A 19,934-nucleotide genomic window follows, 5' to 3' on the forward strand; every position below is an offset into this window, starting at 1 on the left:
TCATGACATAATATATGATTTTTTTATAGAACAATGAATTTACTTCTTGTCAAGAATAGTTACCCAAAATAAAGAAAACGATACAATTTCATTAACCTCGCCTACCAGGCTTTCAGAGAGATTTCATTGAGAAACTAATGTTGTTAACCAGACGTTAACTAACCATCCAATCAGCTTTTTAGACTACACTTGTAGTACACTAGCTATTCCGTGTCTGCGCATGCGCTGTAAACTATTCGAGGAAGTGGAGACAGAGAGGAGGAGAGGCATATCAAAGCGACAGAAAAGTGTATTGTTGATTTCCTCCAAGTTGGCGAAGACAAAACAGCCTACGCCGCGTCCAAAATGTCGGAATTTGACAACAACCCGTTCGCAGAGCCGTCGAATGACAACCCCTTTCACGTAAGTGTGTCGTAGGAATCACTTTTATAACGTTACTATGCCTACCAAGTTGAAGGTCCCACACAAAATGTTGATGACTGGCTTATCATTCGTAATAATGATGTTGCATGCCAGGAAATGTGCTGGGCGGGACCATCGAAGGCTGGCTATGCTCTCTTGACTGTCATAGGCCAATCCCAAGTGATTGACAAGCCTTAAGCCAGTTGACGAGCCCTATCTGTGTTACGGGCGGGGTTACCCAGGTCTTTGATTTCACAGGAAGGTAGCAAACTTTAGAATTAAACCGCAGAGTCATTACTTGACTTTTTGAAAAGAGACCCAAACTAATCAGATTGTGCCTTCCCGTCATCATCCATGTCATCGATGTCAGTTTCCTGTTATTGTACAGTGCATTGATTCTATAGAATCTAAACTCATAATATCCCTGAAAGTATTTGTTGTTGCTAGTGGTTAGCTTTCAGCCCTTGTGTAAACCATTAACCAGATGGTGCCTTGTAGATATTTCAATAGTCTTGTGGACAAAATATATCGTCATTCAATATATTGGGCCCTGAGTTAATTGTAAAAAAAACTTCTGGTGTCATTATGAAACCAGTAACCACCTGGTTTAAATCACACATCCCTGTTCCCTATAATGTCACAAAAAGAGGTACTGTGGGTTTCTAATGCGAACTGTAACTGTAAACTGTGGACCTCATTGACCCCAGAGACAAATCCTCTACACATTAAACACATGGTTGGTGGTGAAATGTTCAGAAGCAAGTTATCTGACCCTGTTTCTCCACTGTCTACATAAGCCGATTTTCGTAGTAGACACATTAGTAGACTCTAATGTGTCTACTGTTCAAAAAATGAGATATCTTATAGCAGAGGTCTTCCAACAGGGTTACTACAGGGGGTCCTCCAAATATTTTAGTGATAGAAAGTTTTTTTTCTCCTTTTTTAATATTAACCACTTATATTAACCACTTGAACCCTAGTGTCCCTAGTTGAAGACCCCTGCGTTAGTAGACTGCTGTGTCCTACTGTTCAAATAATGAGATATCTTTAGCATTGTGTCAGGCCGCAATAACACATATGCGTGAGACATCTTCTCCATATCGTTTGAGAATGAGGGGCGGAGGGGGGGTCCAATTCATTTTCTATGTAAGTCACATGGTTTCCTGTCTTGCTCAACCGAAGGCTGTCGTTTAGCCAAGAGATTTGCAAGAGACAAAAAACCATGTTACCTTCATTGAGAATGACTTGGACCCACCCTCCCACCCCTCATTCTCAAACGACACGGACATGATAGCTGTCGCAAATGTTTGGATGGCGCCTTAGGGGGGAAGTTGGAAAGGAAACGGACAGCCAGGCTAAATGTATTGTGCAACTTGCATGATGGATTATAATAAATCATTGGCTCATCCAAACTGCCATAAGGTTAATACTTTCTTACATGATGATACGTGTCAATGTGTTATAAATTAGGCAAAATCTCGATATTCCGACGGCCTGAAAATCCGAGTGAAAGGTCAAGTTTATTAAGTATTGACGGATGGTTCAAGTGGTTAAAATTATCTGAAAACACAAATTGACATGAATCCATAATACACTGAATCTCTGAAAAGGTTGTGGAGGTCCCTGCTTCATCTCTCTCTCAACTAAGGGGTCCTTGGCCTGAAAACGTTGAAGACCCCTGGCGCGTGGTGACCTTTCACTCTGTACTAAGTCTGCTCTTTTTCCCCTCTACACCAAAGCTCTTTGCCGAAAATAGCCGATCTACAAGCCTTGTAGATCTGCTATTTTTGGCTAAAGTTCTCAGAATATGGACGCGAGGGTTCAAGTGGTTATTATAAAATATGATAAAAAAAAGTTTCTATCACTCAAAGATTTGGAGGACCCTGGACTCCCTGTTGAAGACCCATGAATTAGCCTTTAATATGGATGTCATTATCAACACATCGGTGTATCTATCGATGGCACGTATATTACAATTGTATTACCATCTTATAAAACGACAGGTTCATTATGTGGTGTTACCGTATGTTAAAGTTAATGTCTGAAAGTATACACACGTATGGAAAATTATCAATATTATTTATTGGTGTGATTCAGTAGGCCTACAGCTCAAGTTCAGTGCAGTTCAAGTTCAGAAGTTAACTGTAATTCTTTTCATTTAGGAATGTGTCTTGGCTGACTCAGCAAGTAAATACACAACAACAACAACATAATACAAATACAAAACTGTGCAAATATCATGGTATCCCAGCATGTATTAAAGTGCACAAGTGCAGATTAAGATCTAGGAGGACAGCGTTTTCCCAAACTTCCTTAATGCTTGACACAATTCAACAATGTTTTATGACTTTATTTCCTGAAATAAGACTTGTGAATAACACAGGAAGGATACACAGGAGAAGCAACAAAGACGACAATGGGAATAACTTCAAACTAATCCCAATAACCAACTTATAACCGAATATAATTTAAATAATCGTGATAAGGATTTGAAGTCATATGGCCCAGCCCTATCTATCAATCACATTGAAGGTTTTGATTTGTTTTTCCTCAGCCAAAGAAGAATAGTGTTTCTAAACCGTAATACTGTTTCGTTTTAAAACAGTGATTTTGAATACATCTGTGTCTGAGTGTTATATCCGTTGTATGGTCACTTTTACAATGCAGCAGCATTTGTTTACAGTGTTACAGTCACTAGACCTGTCAGGTGCACAATAAGCTGACGTCACTCACTGACCACTGTTTGTCTGCTGGGTGTGGCTGAATAAATGAAATAGCCTTCAGCTAGCAGCTGGAACATGGGGCCTGACCACCACCCTTTCTTCCTATCTGCCCTATAGAGCATGGGTCTTCAACAGGGGGTCCTCAAAGTTACTACAGGAGGTCCTCCAAATCTTTGAGTGATAGAAAGTTTTTTTCTCCTATTTTATATTAACCACTTGAACCCTAGTGTCCATAGTCTGAGAACTTTAGCCAAAAATAGCAGATCTACAAGCTCACAACGCGGCGTTGTGACACTTGTGAGCTTGTAGATCGGCTATTTTCAGCAAAGAGGTTTGGTGTAGAGGGGAAAAGAGCAGACTAAGTACAGAGTGAAAGGTTGTAGTATTGACGGTTCAAGTGGTTAAATATCTGAAAACACAAATTGACATGAATCCAAAATACACTGATGATTGTGCTGTCAAACGATGAAACTATATGGGATCTATGATAAGGTTGTGGGGGTCTCTGCTTCATCTCTCTCTCAACTAAGGGGTCCTTGGCCTGAAAACGTTGAAGACCCCTGCTATAGAGTGAGGCTCTTGACTGAGGGCGATTTGGCAAAGGTTTTAACCTGGTCCTGTACTCCTGTTTGAAGCAATGCAGCCTTCATTAATCCCATTTGAGCCAGAGCACAGTCTGTGATGACTGTGATCCTTGGGAAGGGCCCTTCAGACATTACTGCAATCTAGGCAATAGATTAAGTAAACAGACTGGTTATGTTTAATGTCTCACTAGGTGTGGCACCTTTTGGCTAATGTACAGCCATCCTAAATACTCTATGAGCCAGGAAATAGTGTTAGATCCATCTGACTGTCCTCCTTAAATTCACTCACCGATCATGTCTTTCTTGGCCCTGGTTCAATTGAAACTTCCATAATATACTACAAACACTGGCACATCCTTGGACAGGTCATCAGTCTCTGTCCTCCTGTCTTGACCAGTGGTTCAGATCCCCGGCCTTCACCATAACTCTTGTACCGTTGGTTTTCTATCCTACCAGAAACTCTTGTGTTGCTGGTTTTCCATTCCTACGGGACCTCTATAGTACTGCTGGTTTTCTGTACTACCTGCCAGGAAATCTAGTCCTGTTGTTTTTATCCAACCAGCTAGGACCTTTATTACTGCTGTGCTGGTTGTCTGTCCTACCAAGTACAACATTGCTGGTTAGGGATGGGACAATAATATTGCGATTTAAAAAACTCAATAAACATCGCAGAGATTTACACTGGACATAAGTTGGCTCTGGACTGCTTTTTCCACCTAAGCTCACTATGCGCTGCAACACGTTGGGAGCTTGTAGATCTGGTATTTATGGCTAATATACCCCTCTAAATATGGATGTTGTCCAAGTGGCATTTTAAGAGGTTTTAAGATTAAGGTTAATTGCAATGATGATCCCTCTTGCTCGTTTTCTATTTTACGAGGAAGTTCTACAATATATGTGAGTGACTTAAGGTCTTGCTGTCCCTGGCCAATGGCCAATGGCCATGTGTGTCAGTTTGGATTTCATACATACTGTATTGGCGTACTGCATGTCCATGTACCAATGTCACTTACTGTACCGCTGCTATACTTGCTGACACAATACTTATGTTTAATGTTTGTTTAATGACATTCATCCAGAGAAACGTATTATGACTAGACTAGACTGACACTTACAATTCGTCTAATTTCTGCCTGTCATTCAATGTAAGTTTTAGAATGAAGATATTGGTTGCCTAAAATGTAAATTAAAATCAAAGTTTCTCAAGTAACAACTAATAAGTTAGTTGAAGCCTAGATGGGTATATGTGTTCATTAGTCTATTCAATCAGTATACAGCTAATGTTAAGGAAGTGGCACAAGACCTGATTACTGATTATCAAAGTGAATAGTTTCCTGATGCAATCAAAGGTTGTGTAATGACCATTATGAGACATGATTCGGTAAAATGCTTATCATTTTACTAATGTAAGAGGATTTCTTTGATTCTGCTGTTGTTAATCGCTTAATTTATCTGATACCTCTGTTATTATGGAAACCTTGAGGATGTAGGGATTGACCTTGTGACCTTTTTGACTTGGACCTCACATGACTAAACCAACATGTGACGTCACTCACCCATGCTATGTGACTCACTGTCACTGCTCTATCAGTCAGCTGTGCTGAACACACCTGCTGGCTTTCACACCAAATAAGATATGGCCACCATTCACACAGACTAATAGGACCGATAGAATACGGCCCTATTATAGCAGATCTACAAGCTCACTGTGTGGCACAAAGTGACGCGCTATGAGCTTGTATATCTGCTATTTTAGCCAAAGTATAAAATAATGCTTTTTAGCTAAAATCTTAAAGTGACACAGTTGCTTTCCATGTCTTTACCTGCTTCATCAGAGGAAATCACTATATATATGTCTCAAAGTGGAGACCAGGACAGGTACCACAAGGGGTCCTTGAAGATAATGGAGGGGCAAATCAACAGGGGCAAATTGATTTTCTTTTCCGAAGATGGCATATCTATAAGCTCACAACATGTTGTGATTTGTCTCGAGTGGAGACAGCAATGCAAATCGCGAAATAATTTAAAAATATTTCTTTATGTTTTATAATATCTTACTTATAAACGTCCCAGGTTTCTTTCTGTTATGTCATCAATAGAGTTTGTCAGTCTTTTTCACTGCAGTGAAACTTGCCTTAGATGGAGTAAACACAGAGTAGGCCACAGTATATGCAATTGCAATGCACCAAGGCAGAGAACAAAAAAGCCAACATGTAGGCCTAAACTGTGGCTGATGCTACAGTGAGTGTGCACAGTAATAACTGGAACTCCACTCTGTCGAGGTGCCAACTTGCTCCTTGTGCACAAGTAGGCCACGTATGGCCTACTTGTGCGCCAGCAGAGCACACCATGAGATGCGCTCACCACTGACATGGCATCACCACTGGCGATGCCAGTGACTGACATCACCGCTGGCATCACTAGGAATGCTGGTCCCTCATAGGCTGTTAATGATGAAAATGCTGTTCCCTGATCGGGCTACGGGCTAAAACACACACTGACACCGAATACCTACATGCTGAAATGCTGGTCCCTGATTGGGCTCCGGACTTAAAGGAGTCGTTCAGACCAAAACACATATAGGGTTAAATCTGCCTTTTATCATACCCCTTCATACCTGCTTTAGTCGATTTTTTTCATAGCTGCCCCTGTTGCTAGATTTCGGCTGCCCCTGTTGCTAGATTTCGCAGGCCCTCTCATAACTAACAGAGTAGATAGACTTTATTCTAGTGTGGTTATTTCTTTACCTTCATAGTTAGTATTCTTTTATTGGATTGCGTTTACACAACGTCCTGAGACCAACCAAACCGCTGTTTTGACCTCACAGGCACCCTTACTTGTCAAACAGACGAGAAGATCCTCTGCTCCTCTCCTCCCTTTCTAGGCTCTCCTCTCCCTGCTCTGGGGCAGAGCAGAAGCCGTTTGACAAGTAAGGGTGCCTGTGAGGTCAAAACAGCAGTTTGGTTGGTCTCAGGACGTTGTGTAAACACAATCCAATAAAAAAATACTAACTTTGAAGCTAAAGAAATAACCGTACTAGAATAAAGACTATCTACACTGTTAGTTATGAGAGGGCCCACGAAATCTAGCAACAGGGGCAGCCGAAATCTAGCAACAGGGTCAGCTATGAAAAAAATCGACTAAAGCAGGTATGAATGGGTATGATAAAAGGCAGATTTAACCCTATATGTGTTTTGGTCTGAACGACTCCTTTAAACACACACTGACACCGACATACCTACAGTACATACGCAGCCGAACGCAGTACTTGCGCGCTCTGCTGGCGCAAGTAATAATCTTTACACAACAGAGTATCACATTTCTAAATTGAGTAACACATTTCTAAATTGACAATACACCTAAAAATTATTACCGGTAGTCATAGATAAATGTATTCTAGAAAGGAAATAAAACTGGTCCAAATTTGATTTAGCGTTGACTTTTGACCTGCTCCCTAGTCATCTGGGGGACTGGGTTTGTAGGCCAGTTAATGTCAAACTGACTGTTTTTCTGACTAGATGTTGTGTAGCACAGACACTGGACTCCTATCGGCTATAAACTGTTCTAAGATCAGCTGAGCTGACTTGACCTGGATTCTACAGTCAGTCTGGAGAGACAGGCTGAGATCTGTTCACATGATTCTTTTAGAATTATGTCATGTATCATGTATGAAAACTAAAATGCCATTCAAAAACCAACAATTACATTGAATAATCAATGTATAGTTTACAAACAAAAACAGAACACAGTGAAGGAGATGAACTCTCAAACACACAAAGGATGTAGAAATGATAAAGCATTATTGAATAATTCAAGAGAAAATAAATACTACTGCTTAATTTATACGTTGTATGACAGAGACGCAGGTTGAAGTTTAAATCGGGGTTAAGAGTATATCATCTTGTAATGTTAACTAAATTGAAAGTGTGCAAAATCTAAATAATAACTATAACAAAATTAAAAGTGTTCAAAATCAAACTAATAACTAAAAGAAAGCTATCATTGTAGCAGCAGTAGTAGTGTTTGACAGAGGTTGCTTTCTTCACCCTGTCCTGTGTAATAGTGAGTGAAGTCTGTATAGGTAATGATTGAAAGAGGTTATCAAAACAGTGTTGGTCACTCTGTACTGCTTGTTACACAGCTGTGAAATGAACACTAGCGGCCACTAGTTGAGCTGTTGATCTATCACAAGAACTTTAATTACTGTATATGTTGTCATCGTTGTGACGTACACACACACACACACGCCACGTCGCTGGGCGATACAACTTCAAATCAATATCACGATTGTTTCAAAGTTTTGCCTCGATAACGATTAATGAACGATTATTTTATAGAAGTGAAAATAGCAGATCTACAAGCTCACAATGCAGAGCTTGTAGTGTATTTTTGTACACCATAATAAAAGATCTATTAGAATTATTTTGTGTCGATTTATTGATATATAAAAAATATAAAAATAAATGCTTCTTGATTAATCCATTAACCTACATGAGCAAGATTAAGTATGTTATTGGTTCTAAATATCATTTTCAGTTGGTTCTAAATATCATTTTCAGTTGGTTCTCATTTTCAGTTGGTTCTAAATATCATTTTCAGCTGGTTCTAAATATCATGTTCAGTTAAGTATAGAAATGTTGACGGTGATGTTTTATTTGTGTTTCAGGACCCATCTGTCACACAGGCGACCAACTCCACTGTAGAACCTGTCGACCAGTTCAACCCTTTTCCTTCACAAGTAAGACACAAGAATTGCTGCTGCTGTTATAGGAGTAACATGAGTCAAGAAGTAGTATCACTGTTGTTACTCTGGTTATAGGAGTAGTAGAAGTACTGTCAGTAGTGATACTCTGATTATAGGAGTTTTTTATTTAAATTGATTTATTTGAATGCAATAAAATCACAGGGTTACAGCAGTTGGCAACAAGACTTGCGGATAACGCATGAAAGTCCTAAGACTTGCTTGTAAGAGTGATTAATAGTAGCAGACTAGCAGTAACAGTGTTGTTTACTTAATTCTCTCATTTGCAAATCCCGCCCCATTCTGCCCTGTTACTGTGGTGGTACAGATGACCCTGGGCAGATTGTTTTTATAGTGGCAGTGAATGGGGGGAGAGGGTATTTTCATTGCCTCATTATTGCAATTTAAAGTACCAAAGGAAAAACATCTAGGTGATATTAATAAAAAGGGAAGACAAAGGTACAGTAGTTACATTGCAAAACAGGGGATTTCCCCCGAAAATATATGTTTTAATTGTTTAATCCCAGTGGGACAGAATCACCATTGCAGATTCTTTTATAGTGGAAGTGGATGGGGAAAAAAGATTGTTCATAGCCTCGTTACAGCTATATAAAGTACCAAAAAAAACACATCTACGTGATATTAATAAAAAGGGAAGAAAAAAGTACAGTAGTTACATAGCAAAACAGTAGTTTTCCCCCGAAAATATATGTTTTAATTAGTTTAATCCTCTGGATCAGAGAGAGAGGAGAAATAGAAAGAGAAAGCGCAGTGCATCTTGGGTAGGAAAATGACAACCAGATTATAGTTCTACTCACATAATAGGCTGGCTTTCGTAATTCTGCCCATTTAAAATATATGTACCCAATCGTAACTCTTAGTTACATTGATAAGGTCCATGTGAACTAGTCTGTTGAAGCTTATTCATTATAACGAGCGAAATCGCTATCACCTCGCGCGGCCGTACTGCACGCACGCCGTGTCGCGCAGAGCGGACCGTTGTTGAAAGCCTAAAGCAACATTCTCCACTGCACAAACTCCACCCCCGATAGCAAAAAGTGAATGATTTTTTCTGGTTGGCCAGTCAGGGAGTCTCAGGGACCAATCAGAAGGCTGACAAACGGTGGATTGTTTTTGTTCTATATTCATTACATTATATTATATCCTTACAGTACGTCAAGAACTTTGTGAACATTCTTATTTTTCTTCTGTTTGTTCCTTCCTTCCTTCCTTCCTTCCTTCCTTCCTTCCAGGATGTAACCATCAACACCACTCCTGCCTTCACCACTCCTTACCAGCCAGCTGTCCTGCAGCCCTCCATAGAACCTAGCCCTCAGGTCAGTCACCTCCACACAGTACAGTAACTGACCTAGGATCTGCCTTCCCCATGCGTTCCATGCACACAGTCATATCTCTGCAGCTCCTCCCTACTAAATAAATGCAGTTTGACTTGTACATGCCACACGTACCACAAGAGGGAGTGCTGTCACTGTCTGTAATGATTTACTTGGCTACGAGGCCACAGGATAAACCCAGTCAGTATCAGCACTCCCTCTGGCGGCCTCTAACAATGGTAATAACTAGGGAAACTCGGGAGGGGGCAGCAAATGAGTTAATTCACAGCATCTAATTTAAATAAATGAATTGATACTGCAACGTGTTCTGTGCTTGTAGATCGGCTATTTTCACTAGTTTGGGTCTCGGGGTGACATCAAATTTGGGTCTCGAGCTAAAAAGTTTAGGAACCTCTGTACTAAACTACTACCAGGCTGTTTATCAATGGGAGACCACAGTTGAGATTTTCATTTATTCGACTCTGCAACAAATATAGTTATTTTAGTTGCGACCGTCAGGGAGCAGTTTACTATGAAAACCTCCACCGGCCGTCCGTCCGTCCGTCCGTCCGTCCGTCGGTCACACGTCACACCTTTGCCCTGCTCATATCTCCGCATCACACCACATGTGTACACAAACCTTTGTGTACGTTGCTGTGGCAACAGTCTGTTGTTGCTGGTTTGTTAGTGTACGTTAGCAACCACCTTAGCAACCATGGTTTTACCCTAGCAACCAACTGTTTACCCTAGCAACCAACTGTTTACCATAGCAACCATGTTTTTTTACCCTAGCAACCAACTGTTTACCATAGCAACCAGATACGCAGAGCAGGGATCTCCATATATGGGCATAAACAGGTGACATCACACTGATGTCAGATACTCGGAGCAGGGATTTCTCCATAATATATGGGCATAAAAGGGATTCTGTTAGGGATCTCCATATATGGGCATAAAAGGGATTCTGTTAGGGATCTCCATATATGGGCATACAAGGGATTCTGTTAGGGATCTCCATATATGGGCATAAAAGGGATTCTGTTAGGGATCTCCATATATGGGCATAAAAGGGATTCTGTTAGGGATCTCCATATATGGGCATAAAAGGGATTCTGTTAGGGATCTCCATATATGGGCATAAAAGGGATTCTGTTAGCTGTTAGTGATCTCCATATATGGGCATAAAAGGGATGCTGTTATGGATCTCCATATATGGGCATAAAAGGGATTCTGTTAGGGATCTCCATATATGGGCATGAAAGGGATTCTGTTAGGGATCTCCATATATGGGCATAAAAGGGATTGTATCCCAGATGATGCCCTGTTAGGAGATCCACACTAACAGAATCCATATATGGTCCTACCGACAGCTGCTATAAGCCAACCCTGGCGATAAGGTCTGAGTCGAAGAAATGCTTCTTTCCTGGCAAGAATTGCCCCTTTATACTGTAGGGCTCGTTTGTGTATTGTATGACATCACGCCACATCATCGGCTGAGGACTGTGTGATGTCATCATATCTCCATATATGGAGACATAAGTTGCTCATGCCCAAATATGGGCTGGTGAGGTCAGACTTAGTGTGATGCGTAGGTTATCTCCATATATGGAGATTCAACTTCAATGAGTAACCATGGCAAACTGTCAACTGCCCGTATGTCTTGATAATTGGTAAAACAAACTTTTGGCCTATTTGTGGAGATAAGCGACCAACGGTCGCTTATCTCCCGATTAGGGAGTCTTACTGGTATTCCTGACTGCTGTACTTGACAGCTGACTTGTCCAATAATATTATTTAGAGAATTTGAGGTAATGATATAATTTTAGTGACGAGTGTGGGAGGGCACATTTTGTTTCTTGTCGTTGTCATGTCTTGTTGTGTGATTGTGATGTTATTTTATGTTATGTTGTGATATGTTGTGTCATGTCATGTTGCACTGTGTGATCTCATGTTGTGTCGGGTTGTGTAGGCAACAGCAGTTGCAGCCCAGGCTAACCTGCTCCGACAGCAGGAAGAACTGGAGCGGAAGGCAGCGGATCTTGATCGCAGAGAACAGGAGTTGCAGAACAGAGGACCCACAGGTACAAACAGTAGAACTATACTGACAATACTACTAGACTACTACTATTCTGACCTCTACTGCTGCTGCTACTTCACAGAGCTGTATCATCTTCTCAATCTTTTGAAGTATATTGTAAGTACCAACTTGATGTTTCTGTTGTTTGCTTTGGAAGGTAAAGCGAACAACTGGCCTCCTCTCCCTAAGAGCTTTCCCATCAAGCCTTGCTTCTACCAGGACATCTCTGAGGAGATTCCCCTGGAATACCAGAGAGTATGCAAGATGATATACTACCTCTGGATGTGTAAGTACAGTACAGTACAGTACAAACCTGTATAGTGCTTGTACTCATTACTATCGGTACTATTATCATGCTAGTACATCTGTGTAGAATTTTGATACTTTATTTACCTTCAGAGAATACGTTTTAAAGAATGAAGAAACACTAAATCATGATATTTTTTGATTATGTCACTCTTTATGGTGAAACACATGTCCAAGAAGACACCATAAAACAGTATATAAAGTGTTATCAGTGCTCTTTCAGCACTCCATCGTTGATTCTGTCTCTGTTTACTTCTTCCTGTAATTCTGTCCTCCTTGTCTCTCCTGGTCGTTGTTGAACTGTTTCCCTCCATTCTGTGTCTCTGTTCCTGCTGAGTTGATTCTGTAATGGTATCTGTCCCCTTGTGTCCCTCCAGTTTATTGTGTGACTCTGTTCCTCAACCTGTTGGCGTGTCTGGCCTTCTTCACAACTGATTCGTCCTATGGCGTCGACTTTGGTCTCTCCATCCTGTGGCTCATTCTGTTCGCTCCCTGCTCCTTCCTCTGCTGGTACAGGCCGGTCTACAAGGCCTTCAAGTGAGTCTCTACGTTCCTTAGACCCCACAGAACAGCACCAGTGTTGCCAGATTGGGCGGTTTTCCGCCCAAACTCATTGAGCTGGACAGTATAGCATTGGGTGGGCGGGGACTTAAAATTTGGTCTTGTTTTTAACATATCTGGTGGGTTTTATTAGCCTCACAACACCAGGTTTTTCGTGCAGTACATTGTATAAAACCTAGTTTCTTTCTACTGCTCAGTGCTAGGTCTAGAACCTGCTCACTGTAACCAGTCCGTAAGTAACACACATCTATGCATGCACTGTTTCCGTATCCACTCTAGACCGGACATTTATTTGATCAAATAACAGCCATGATGTGAGTACGTAGGGCTGCAGATGGATATTGGATACCCAATCCGTCGAATGGGGGTGCAGCTGTACATAGAGTGTCACTGTTACCTGTTTAAGGCCGACTCGGGAGGAAAATGTTTTATCGTGTATGGTTACTGGACTGGTTATTATATTGCATCTGTAGGCCTATCTATTGCGTTTCAAACTCCATTGTGCTTGAGCTGGAAACTGTCATTCTGATCTGGCAACCCTGAACTGCACTGAAGCTAAGGATTTGTTGAATCGATTTCTGTTCTCTGCTACACCATCATTGACACCATGAGTTGTGATAGGATTACATTCTGTTGTGTACATTGTGTGGCATTGATAATATTGCGTTTGGCATTGATAATATTGTGTTGACTCGGTTTGACTGATGAAGTTGTCTATCTCATCTCCAGGTCTGACAGCTCATTCAGCTTCTTCTTTTTCTTCTTCGTGTTCTTCTGCCAAGTGGTCTTCTGTATCATCCAGGCGGTGGGAATCCCCAAGTGGGGCAACAGGTGAGTTACACCAAGTCTCATGAACAGTTTAAGACCATAAATAGTTCAAAATCTACTACAAAAACTTTGATTTAGTCTCTCCTCTTTCTGGCCTTGGTTTCCTGTGTCTGCTATCTGAAATAAAGCTTAACATACTGTGAATAAAAAATAATAATAGTAAACACCATTTAAACAGTTTGATAGTTGGCCAAACAAAACAACTAGAGTCTGGTTTTGATGACAAGAGTGCCTCTATAATGATACTGGTGACAGATTAACCTAAATTGCATCTGCATGCACACAAGGTAGCATGATCCTGCTGATTAACTTAAATTGCATCTGCATGCTCACAAGTTAGCCTGATCCTGCTGTATGTCCAGTGTTTCAGTCCTGTAAACTACTCTCCTCCATCTTTGTCTTGCCTCCATTTGTATCAGAGATCTTCTATCCTTCAATGCTTCACTGCCTGTCTCTGCTTCCCGATGACTTCTGTAAGTCTCTGCTTACCCTGACCACATTAACTCTCCTGTATGCATGACAATACTAAACCTTTATTTCTACGGCACTTTTCAACCCAAACTTGCTTTATAGACCATAAAATAAAAATAAGAGGAATGTAAACACCAGGGGCGTAGCCAGGCCTACCAACTGGCTAGTTTTATGGGACCCCGAAGGTCGCCGACTCTTTTTTGAGGGGGTACCTGGTAATTTGGATTTGGCTCCTACTTTGGACCGGTACCCAACCCTAATAACTACATGTCGTGTGTTTGATTTTGGCCTCACAAACCAGTGTTACATGACCACTGTCTCACTCTGCATTATCTCTACTCTGACAGCGGCTGGATTTCCTCATTCTCTGTCATTGGTCATAACACGGCGGTGGGAGCCATCATGATACTGGTCGCCTGTTTCTTCACCATCTGTGCTGTGCTCTCTATCGTCCTGCTGAAAATGGTGAGGAATTGTTTCTTTCTATCTCTCTCTTGATGCCTCTAGCTCTCCATTTCCCTCCAATGCATTGATTAGTGAGGCTGGAAAACACCTCTGTTGATGCATTATTTGAATCGGGAGAACTACTGTATAACTGAAATATCACCAACCGCTCTTCACTCCGTCACCTCTTGTGTTTCATGCTGGAGATGCCATCTGTAGGGATATTATCGTTTATCGTGATAAAAAACACTCACGATAATCGTATCGTAGAGATTACATTTATTGTGATATCGTCCTCCGTCATGCACTGGGGTCAATTCACCTTTTATTTGCCAAGCTGCATATCCGCTACCACTTAAACACTCTATAATTGGTAAAGGGTACTTATAGTATACGTACTTGATACAGTCTTTTTCCACTCTCTATCAAATCTCTTTGCCAAAAAATAGCCGATCTACAAGCTTGCGGCGCGTTGCAACGCGCTGTGAGCTTGTAGATCTGCTATTTTTTGGCAAATGTTCCGTCCCAGGATAATGGATGTTGGGGATATTTTGATTATCTCGATAATATCGTAAATCATGATTTCACAATAATCGTGATATGACATTTTCAAATCGTCCCATCCCTAGCCATCTGTGTATCTTTATCTGATCACTGTCTGTCCCTCTGCAGGTTCACAGTCATTATCGGCGGACTGGAGCCAGTTTCCAAAAGGCTCAGCAGGAGTTCTCCCAGGGCGTTCTCACCAACAAGACCTTCCAGACTGCTGCTACGACAGCAGCCTCCAATGCAGCCCAGGGAGCCTTCCAGGGAAACAACAACTAATGCTAGGCAAGGCTGAGCGCAGCTGAACTTGGCTAATCTGGTTTCACAGATCAAGGCAAGTCTGATGTGGGCAATATTTGGCATAACCAAGGTAGTAAGACTAGTCTTGTCTTACAGTAGGTGAGGCTAGACTAAACTTGGTGATGCTTGACTATGTCAACGTCTCTAGATAACGATGTCAAGAGAATGTTCACTTTACAACATATTTCAGTAAAGACACATATCTTAACCTTTTAATTTATATACTTTTGGCTAAGCAAAATAAATGTCTGGCCATAATGGGCTAAATCTTGTTCAGCTAACCCAAGCTCAGCTCAACCTTGTTAAACTATGCTCCCTCATTTCACCCCCAACATCAATGCATCTCCCCTTCCAGGAATACCTCCATGTTAAGTGTGGTTTCCTTTTAGTCTGTCTCCCACAGAGACTGCAAGGAATCCTGGCTCTGCTGAATTCAGCTCTAACATCAGTTTAGGAGACGGTTAAGGGGACGTTCTCCCATGAAATGCATTATGAGAAGGAAAGCATGAACGAAGTTGCCATTTTAAAGTGTCTTTGCTTGGTGTATTCTGTGTGCACTTTTGGTTAAGCTCTACATTATGATGCACCTTTGTAGACTTTCTCCAAGGCGTTCCTGTCATTTTAAGTGTGCCTCTGTGTATGTGTATGTTTGTGTTCGTATAATATAAATAAGAAGTGTTTGTTCTTCCTCTCTGTCCTCTGTGGTCAGTTGGTCACTATGGTGTTTGTCTTGTTAAAAACAGTTTCACAGCCCTTTGTCTTCCTTTAATTTCAATGTACAGAAAAGGAGATGTTGCTTCCCTACTTATGAACCTGTGCCACTGCATGGCAAGCATAGTAAAGGCTTATTTATACTCTGTTGCATGTCTGTGTCATGCGGCAAAGTCTAAATTAAGCATTAAGCATAAATTAAGCATTCAGCTCAGTAACAAGATCAGATATTGTGCTTAACACCAGAATTTTCCTTCAGCATCCATGTTGGTGCTCTGAAGCAATCTGTTGGCTCAGGGAGTCCAAAGTTTATAAGTAGCAGCGTGTGTAATTGCTTAAATGGAATGGAAATAACATGATTTCAGAGAATTAATGAAGTTAATCACAGTCTCCATACTAGTGTTACTATGATTATTAACCAGAAGATTTTGTCATGTAAGCTTCAGCTTATTCACAAAGGAAAATCAAAGGTGCCACTTTTATTGCATTTTGTATTGTTGTCCTGTCACAAGCATGTTTAAGTATTGTTTTTTTTTTTTAAGTATGCTTATTTCTGGACTGGAAGATATAGATGATGTATTGATGGATTTAGTAGAATGTTATAAAGTGAGTCTCCAGTCTGAATAATTTGTGTTCTATTCAGTCAAGAGAAACATTATCCCTTAGTGTAAAGTTCAAATAGCCAGTTTTCAAACATTGGTCTCTCTCTGTTTGCAAAGAAAATCTCAAATGTTAGCTAGTATTACTATCATCACCATCAGTCATTCTCATGTACTGTATGTAAAGGTCTAAATACGAAAGGAAATTGCCAACTCGTAAAGGAAGGAAGCTTCAATAGATTGAATGCCACACGTTCTTGATATAGTAGATGCACTTTCAGCCAAGACGACCTTCTGTAGCACTCAAAGCGACATGTCCACTATATCAGGGAACACTGTATTACAGCTATTAAAGAGTCCTGGTGTGTGCAGAGTGTGGTTTATTTTCTTTTATTTTCTTACTTTGTATATTCCCATATACTAAAAAGACAGATTCATTAGTGAGTTGAGTTGAGCACGCTTTGCGTTCTGGAAACGTCTAATAACTATAATATACTGTATATAAATGCTGTAAACGTCTCAATTCGGAAGAAAGAACATGGATTTAGCTTCACTTCACATCTATTTTTATGACTAAAGCTCAACGGTGGAGGTTTTATTGAATCAGCAGTAAATCTAGTGTGGCTGATGATGCAGCTTTGACCAAAACTTTGAAAAGTGCCTCGAGTTTGTTCTCATGTATGCGACCATGGTCATTGGTTCCTAAGGTAACCAACACAGTATAGAAGATTGAAAAAACTATTACTCAGGAGATGCCATTTAAACTTTTTTTTTGTGACAGTACAGTCAATGCTTTCTGTTGATTTGCCATAGATGTACCAATAGATCAATAAAAGTGTTTATTGTGTATGTGCATTTAGGCTGTGTTACAGGCTTTGGAATAAAAATGTATATGTATGTACTGTATGTACTGATATATATATTATTCACTAGAACATATGAACTCTGAAAAGAACGGAGTTCATACTTTGATTGGCTACAGTACGTTTGTCCTGGAGATCAATACAGTTTCAACATTTTCAGAAATCACAGGTTCTTGTGGATATACTAGCACCTGTAATCCAAGGTTCTGTGTGCGCTTTCTGCCATAACAGTTTGCTTATGATGACATTTATGTTCTCAAGCATTCAAAAAGAATCACTGCACTCAAGACTTGAATTGGCCAAGGTGCTAGAACATGGTATCAAACATATAATTTTCCAAACTCACTCACGCTCTAACGCTCTAACGCTCAACTCACTCACGCTCTAACGCTCTAACGCTCACGCTTATCTACGTTTATCTATTCACTCGCTTCAGCAACTGATCCCAAAGTTCACATGGTATTGGCCATTAGCATTATACCAACGCTGACGGAGCCCGAATTTCATTTCTCCCAAATTAAAGCTGTTTTTTAGCGTTTTCTTAACCACTTCTGTTGAACTCTGCTGTCTGTTGCCAGGGTTACGGTCCGTTCCTCCAGGCCATGGGATCTGTAGCCCCACACACACACACACACCCCTTTCTCTCACAGTTAGGAATGTTTCTCTCTCTCTCTCTCTCTCTCTCTCTCTCACACACACTTTCACCGGGTGCGTTTGACATATTTTGGAGCACATATCTTCGAACGGGTAAGGTCTAGTATAACATAAAGGAGGAGGTTCTGCGCACTTGGATCAATGCAAGTTTCTTTAATACAGGCTTTTGGTCAAAAGTCCTTCACCAGACTTTTGCCCTGTGCTTTCTTATATTGACAGACATGCTGATGTACAGTATGTGTTGATTTCTAAAACATCTGTTAGAATGTGACAAAGTAATTGCTGTACTGTAATGAAGCATGTAACATACTGCAAATTATGGTTTAAAGCTGATATTGTTGAAGTTTTATCTGCTGACATAAAAAGGCAAAAAAAGATATTATATTCAGACGGCTAACAATACTCCCTAAAGAGGTCTAGTCGTTGTGACACTTATAGGGACGCATAGTCTGCCTCCCAAACTATTGTTATCTGTGAGAACTGAGAAGCTCTGTCATTAGCAACTCATTGGTGCATGAACCAGCCAGCCTGTTAACCCTAACCCTAACCCTTAAAGTTTAGTTTAGTTTATTTCAGTCAGTTTGTGTGGAATCATACAAATGTATCATGATGAATACAAAGAAGAGTAGTCTTCAGAAAAAAATAACTTTAGAGAGCGTTGTTAGCTGTTTGAATTTTAAAAAATCAGCAATCACCAAAAATCTGCTTATGTCAGCGGAACACTAAATATATCTGCTTTAATGTAAAATTCTGTTAAATCATATTTGTTTTTATTTTTTAAGATTTGTCTTAATTCACACGTTTCTTTTGTATTGGGAGAACATATTTCAGTGCCTTTTATATTTCAAAATGTAATATAGCATCTAATAAAACTGGTTTGCTTTCACTGACTCAATCATACAACCATTAAATTACCTTGGCAGTGGCAGTGCTTTGTACTGGTGTAATCCTTTAGTTTAAGGAGTTTCCACTTCAGAGCAGTTACAGTAGGTGGCACTACTGTCTATGGTTCAGTTACAGTAGGTGGCACTACAGTCTATGGTTCAGACAGCCACAGAATTTTTATTAAGTGACAATCATCTGGGAACCCATTCTATAAAAACGGAGGGGGGGGGGGGATTCTTATGAGTGCATAATTATTATGATTTATATATTAAATTCATGGGCCATGGTGTTTTAGCCAATATTTATATTTAAATCAATCTGAGTCATGTAAATACTAGTGTAAAACGGCTCTGTGTAGCAGCCATACAGGGGATGGATTTTGGCCAGCAGCCAGGGATATCAAATGTTTTCCCTATAAGAGGGCGGGTCTGTCTTGACCTGTTTTGCTTTTTACTTGATTACTAAATAAATACTAGTTGAATTATGAAAACAATGTAAAGTTAATAACTTGGATCTGTCTGTGAACTGTTGGTTGTGTTTTTTTTTAATTAAATCTCAAACATAAAAGCCACAATTTCAATTTAAAAATGGGGAGCTCACCGGAATAACAGAGTTGATTGTTCCCATCTATATGGGTCAGTTGTTATTCTAAATGTTACGGTAAATAATATTTTTGTCCCTAAATCGTATTAATTTAAATCACTTTGAAAGGAGCCGTGCATTTCTCTGTCACTTCCTTGTTGTCTGAGAAGCACAACTGAACCACGAATTGTTCCCAGACGTAGGCACAACCTACAGTACCCCCCATCAAAGGATTTTGTAAAACATAATATAATATAGGTCTTGCTTTTTGGTACTGACAGTCAAAACTTACATGAGATGATAGTGGATAAATAGATGATTAA

General features: G+C 40.3%; 1 protein-coding gene across 1 annotated transcript; it reads left to right on the forward strand.

Annotated features, from left to right (window-relative positions):
* Nucleotides 1-271: 271 nt before the first annotated feature.
* On the forward strand, nt 272-19,235 carry scamp2 (secretory carrier membrane protein 2). Its single transcript, XM_080737577.1, has 10 exons — nt 272-402; nt 8,376-8,447; nt 9,704-9,787; nt 11,754-11,865; nt 12,019-12,147; nt 12,545-12,704; nt 13,458-13,559; nt 14,375-14,492; nt 15,144-19,134; nt 19,168-19,235. Exons 1-9 carry the CDS (start codon nt 346-348, stop codon nt 15,294-15,296), a joined length of 987 nt encoding a protein of 328 aa, XP_080593703.1. The 5' UTR covers nt 272-345; the 3' UTR covers nt 15,297-19,134; nt 19,168-19,235.
* The last annotated feature ends 699 nt before the right edge of the window (nt 19,236-19,934 follow it).

The sequence above is a fragment of the Nannobrachium achirus genome (genome assembly GCF_963921795.1).
Source record: "Nannobrachium achirus genome assembly, chromosome: 11".
Taxonomy (NCBI): Eukaryota; Metazoa; Chordata; class Actinopteri; order Myctophiformes; family Myctophidae; genus Nannobrachium; species Nannobrachium achirus.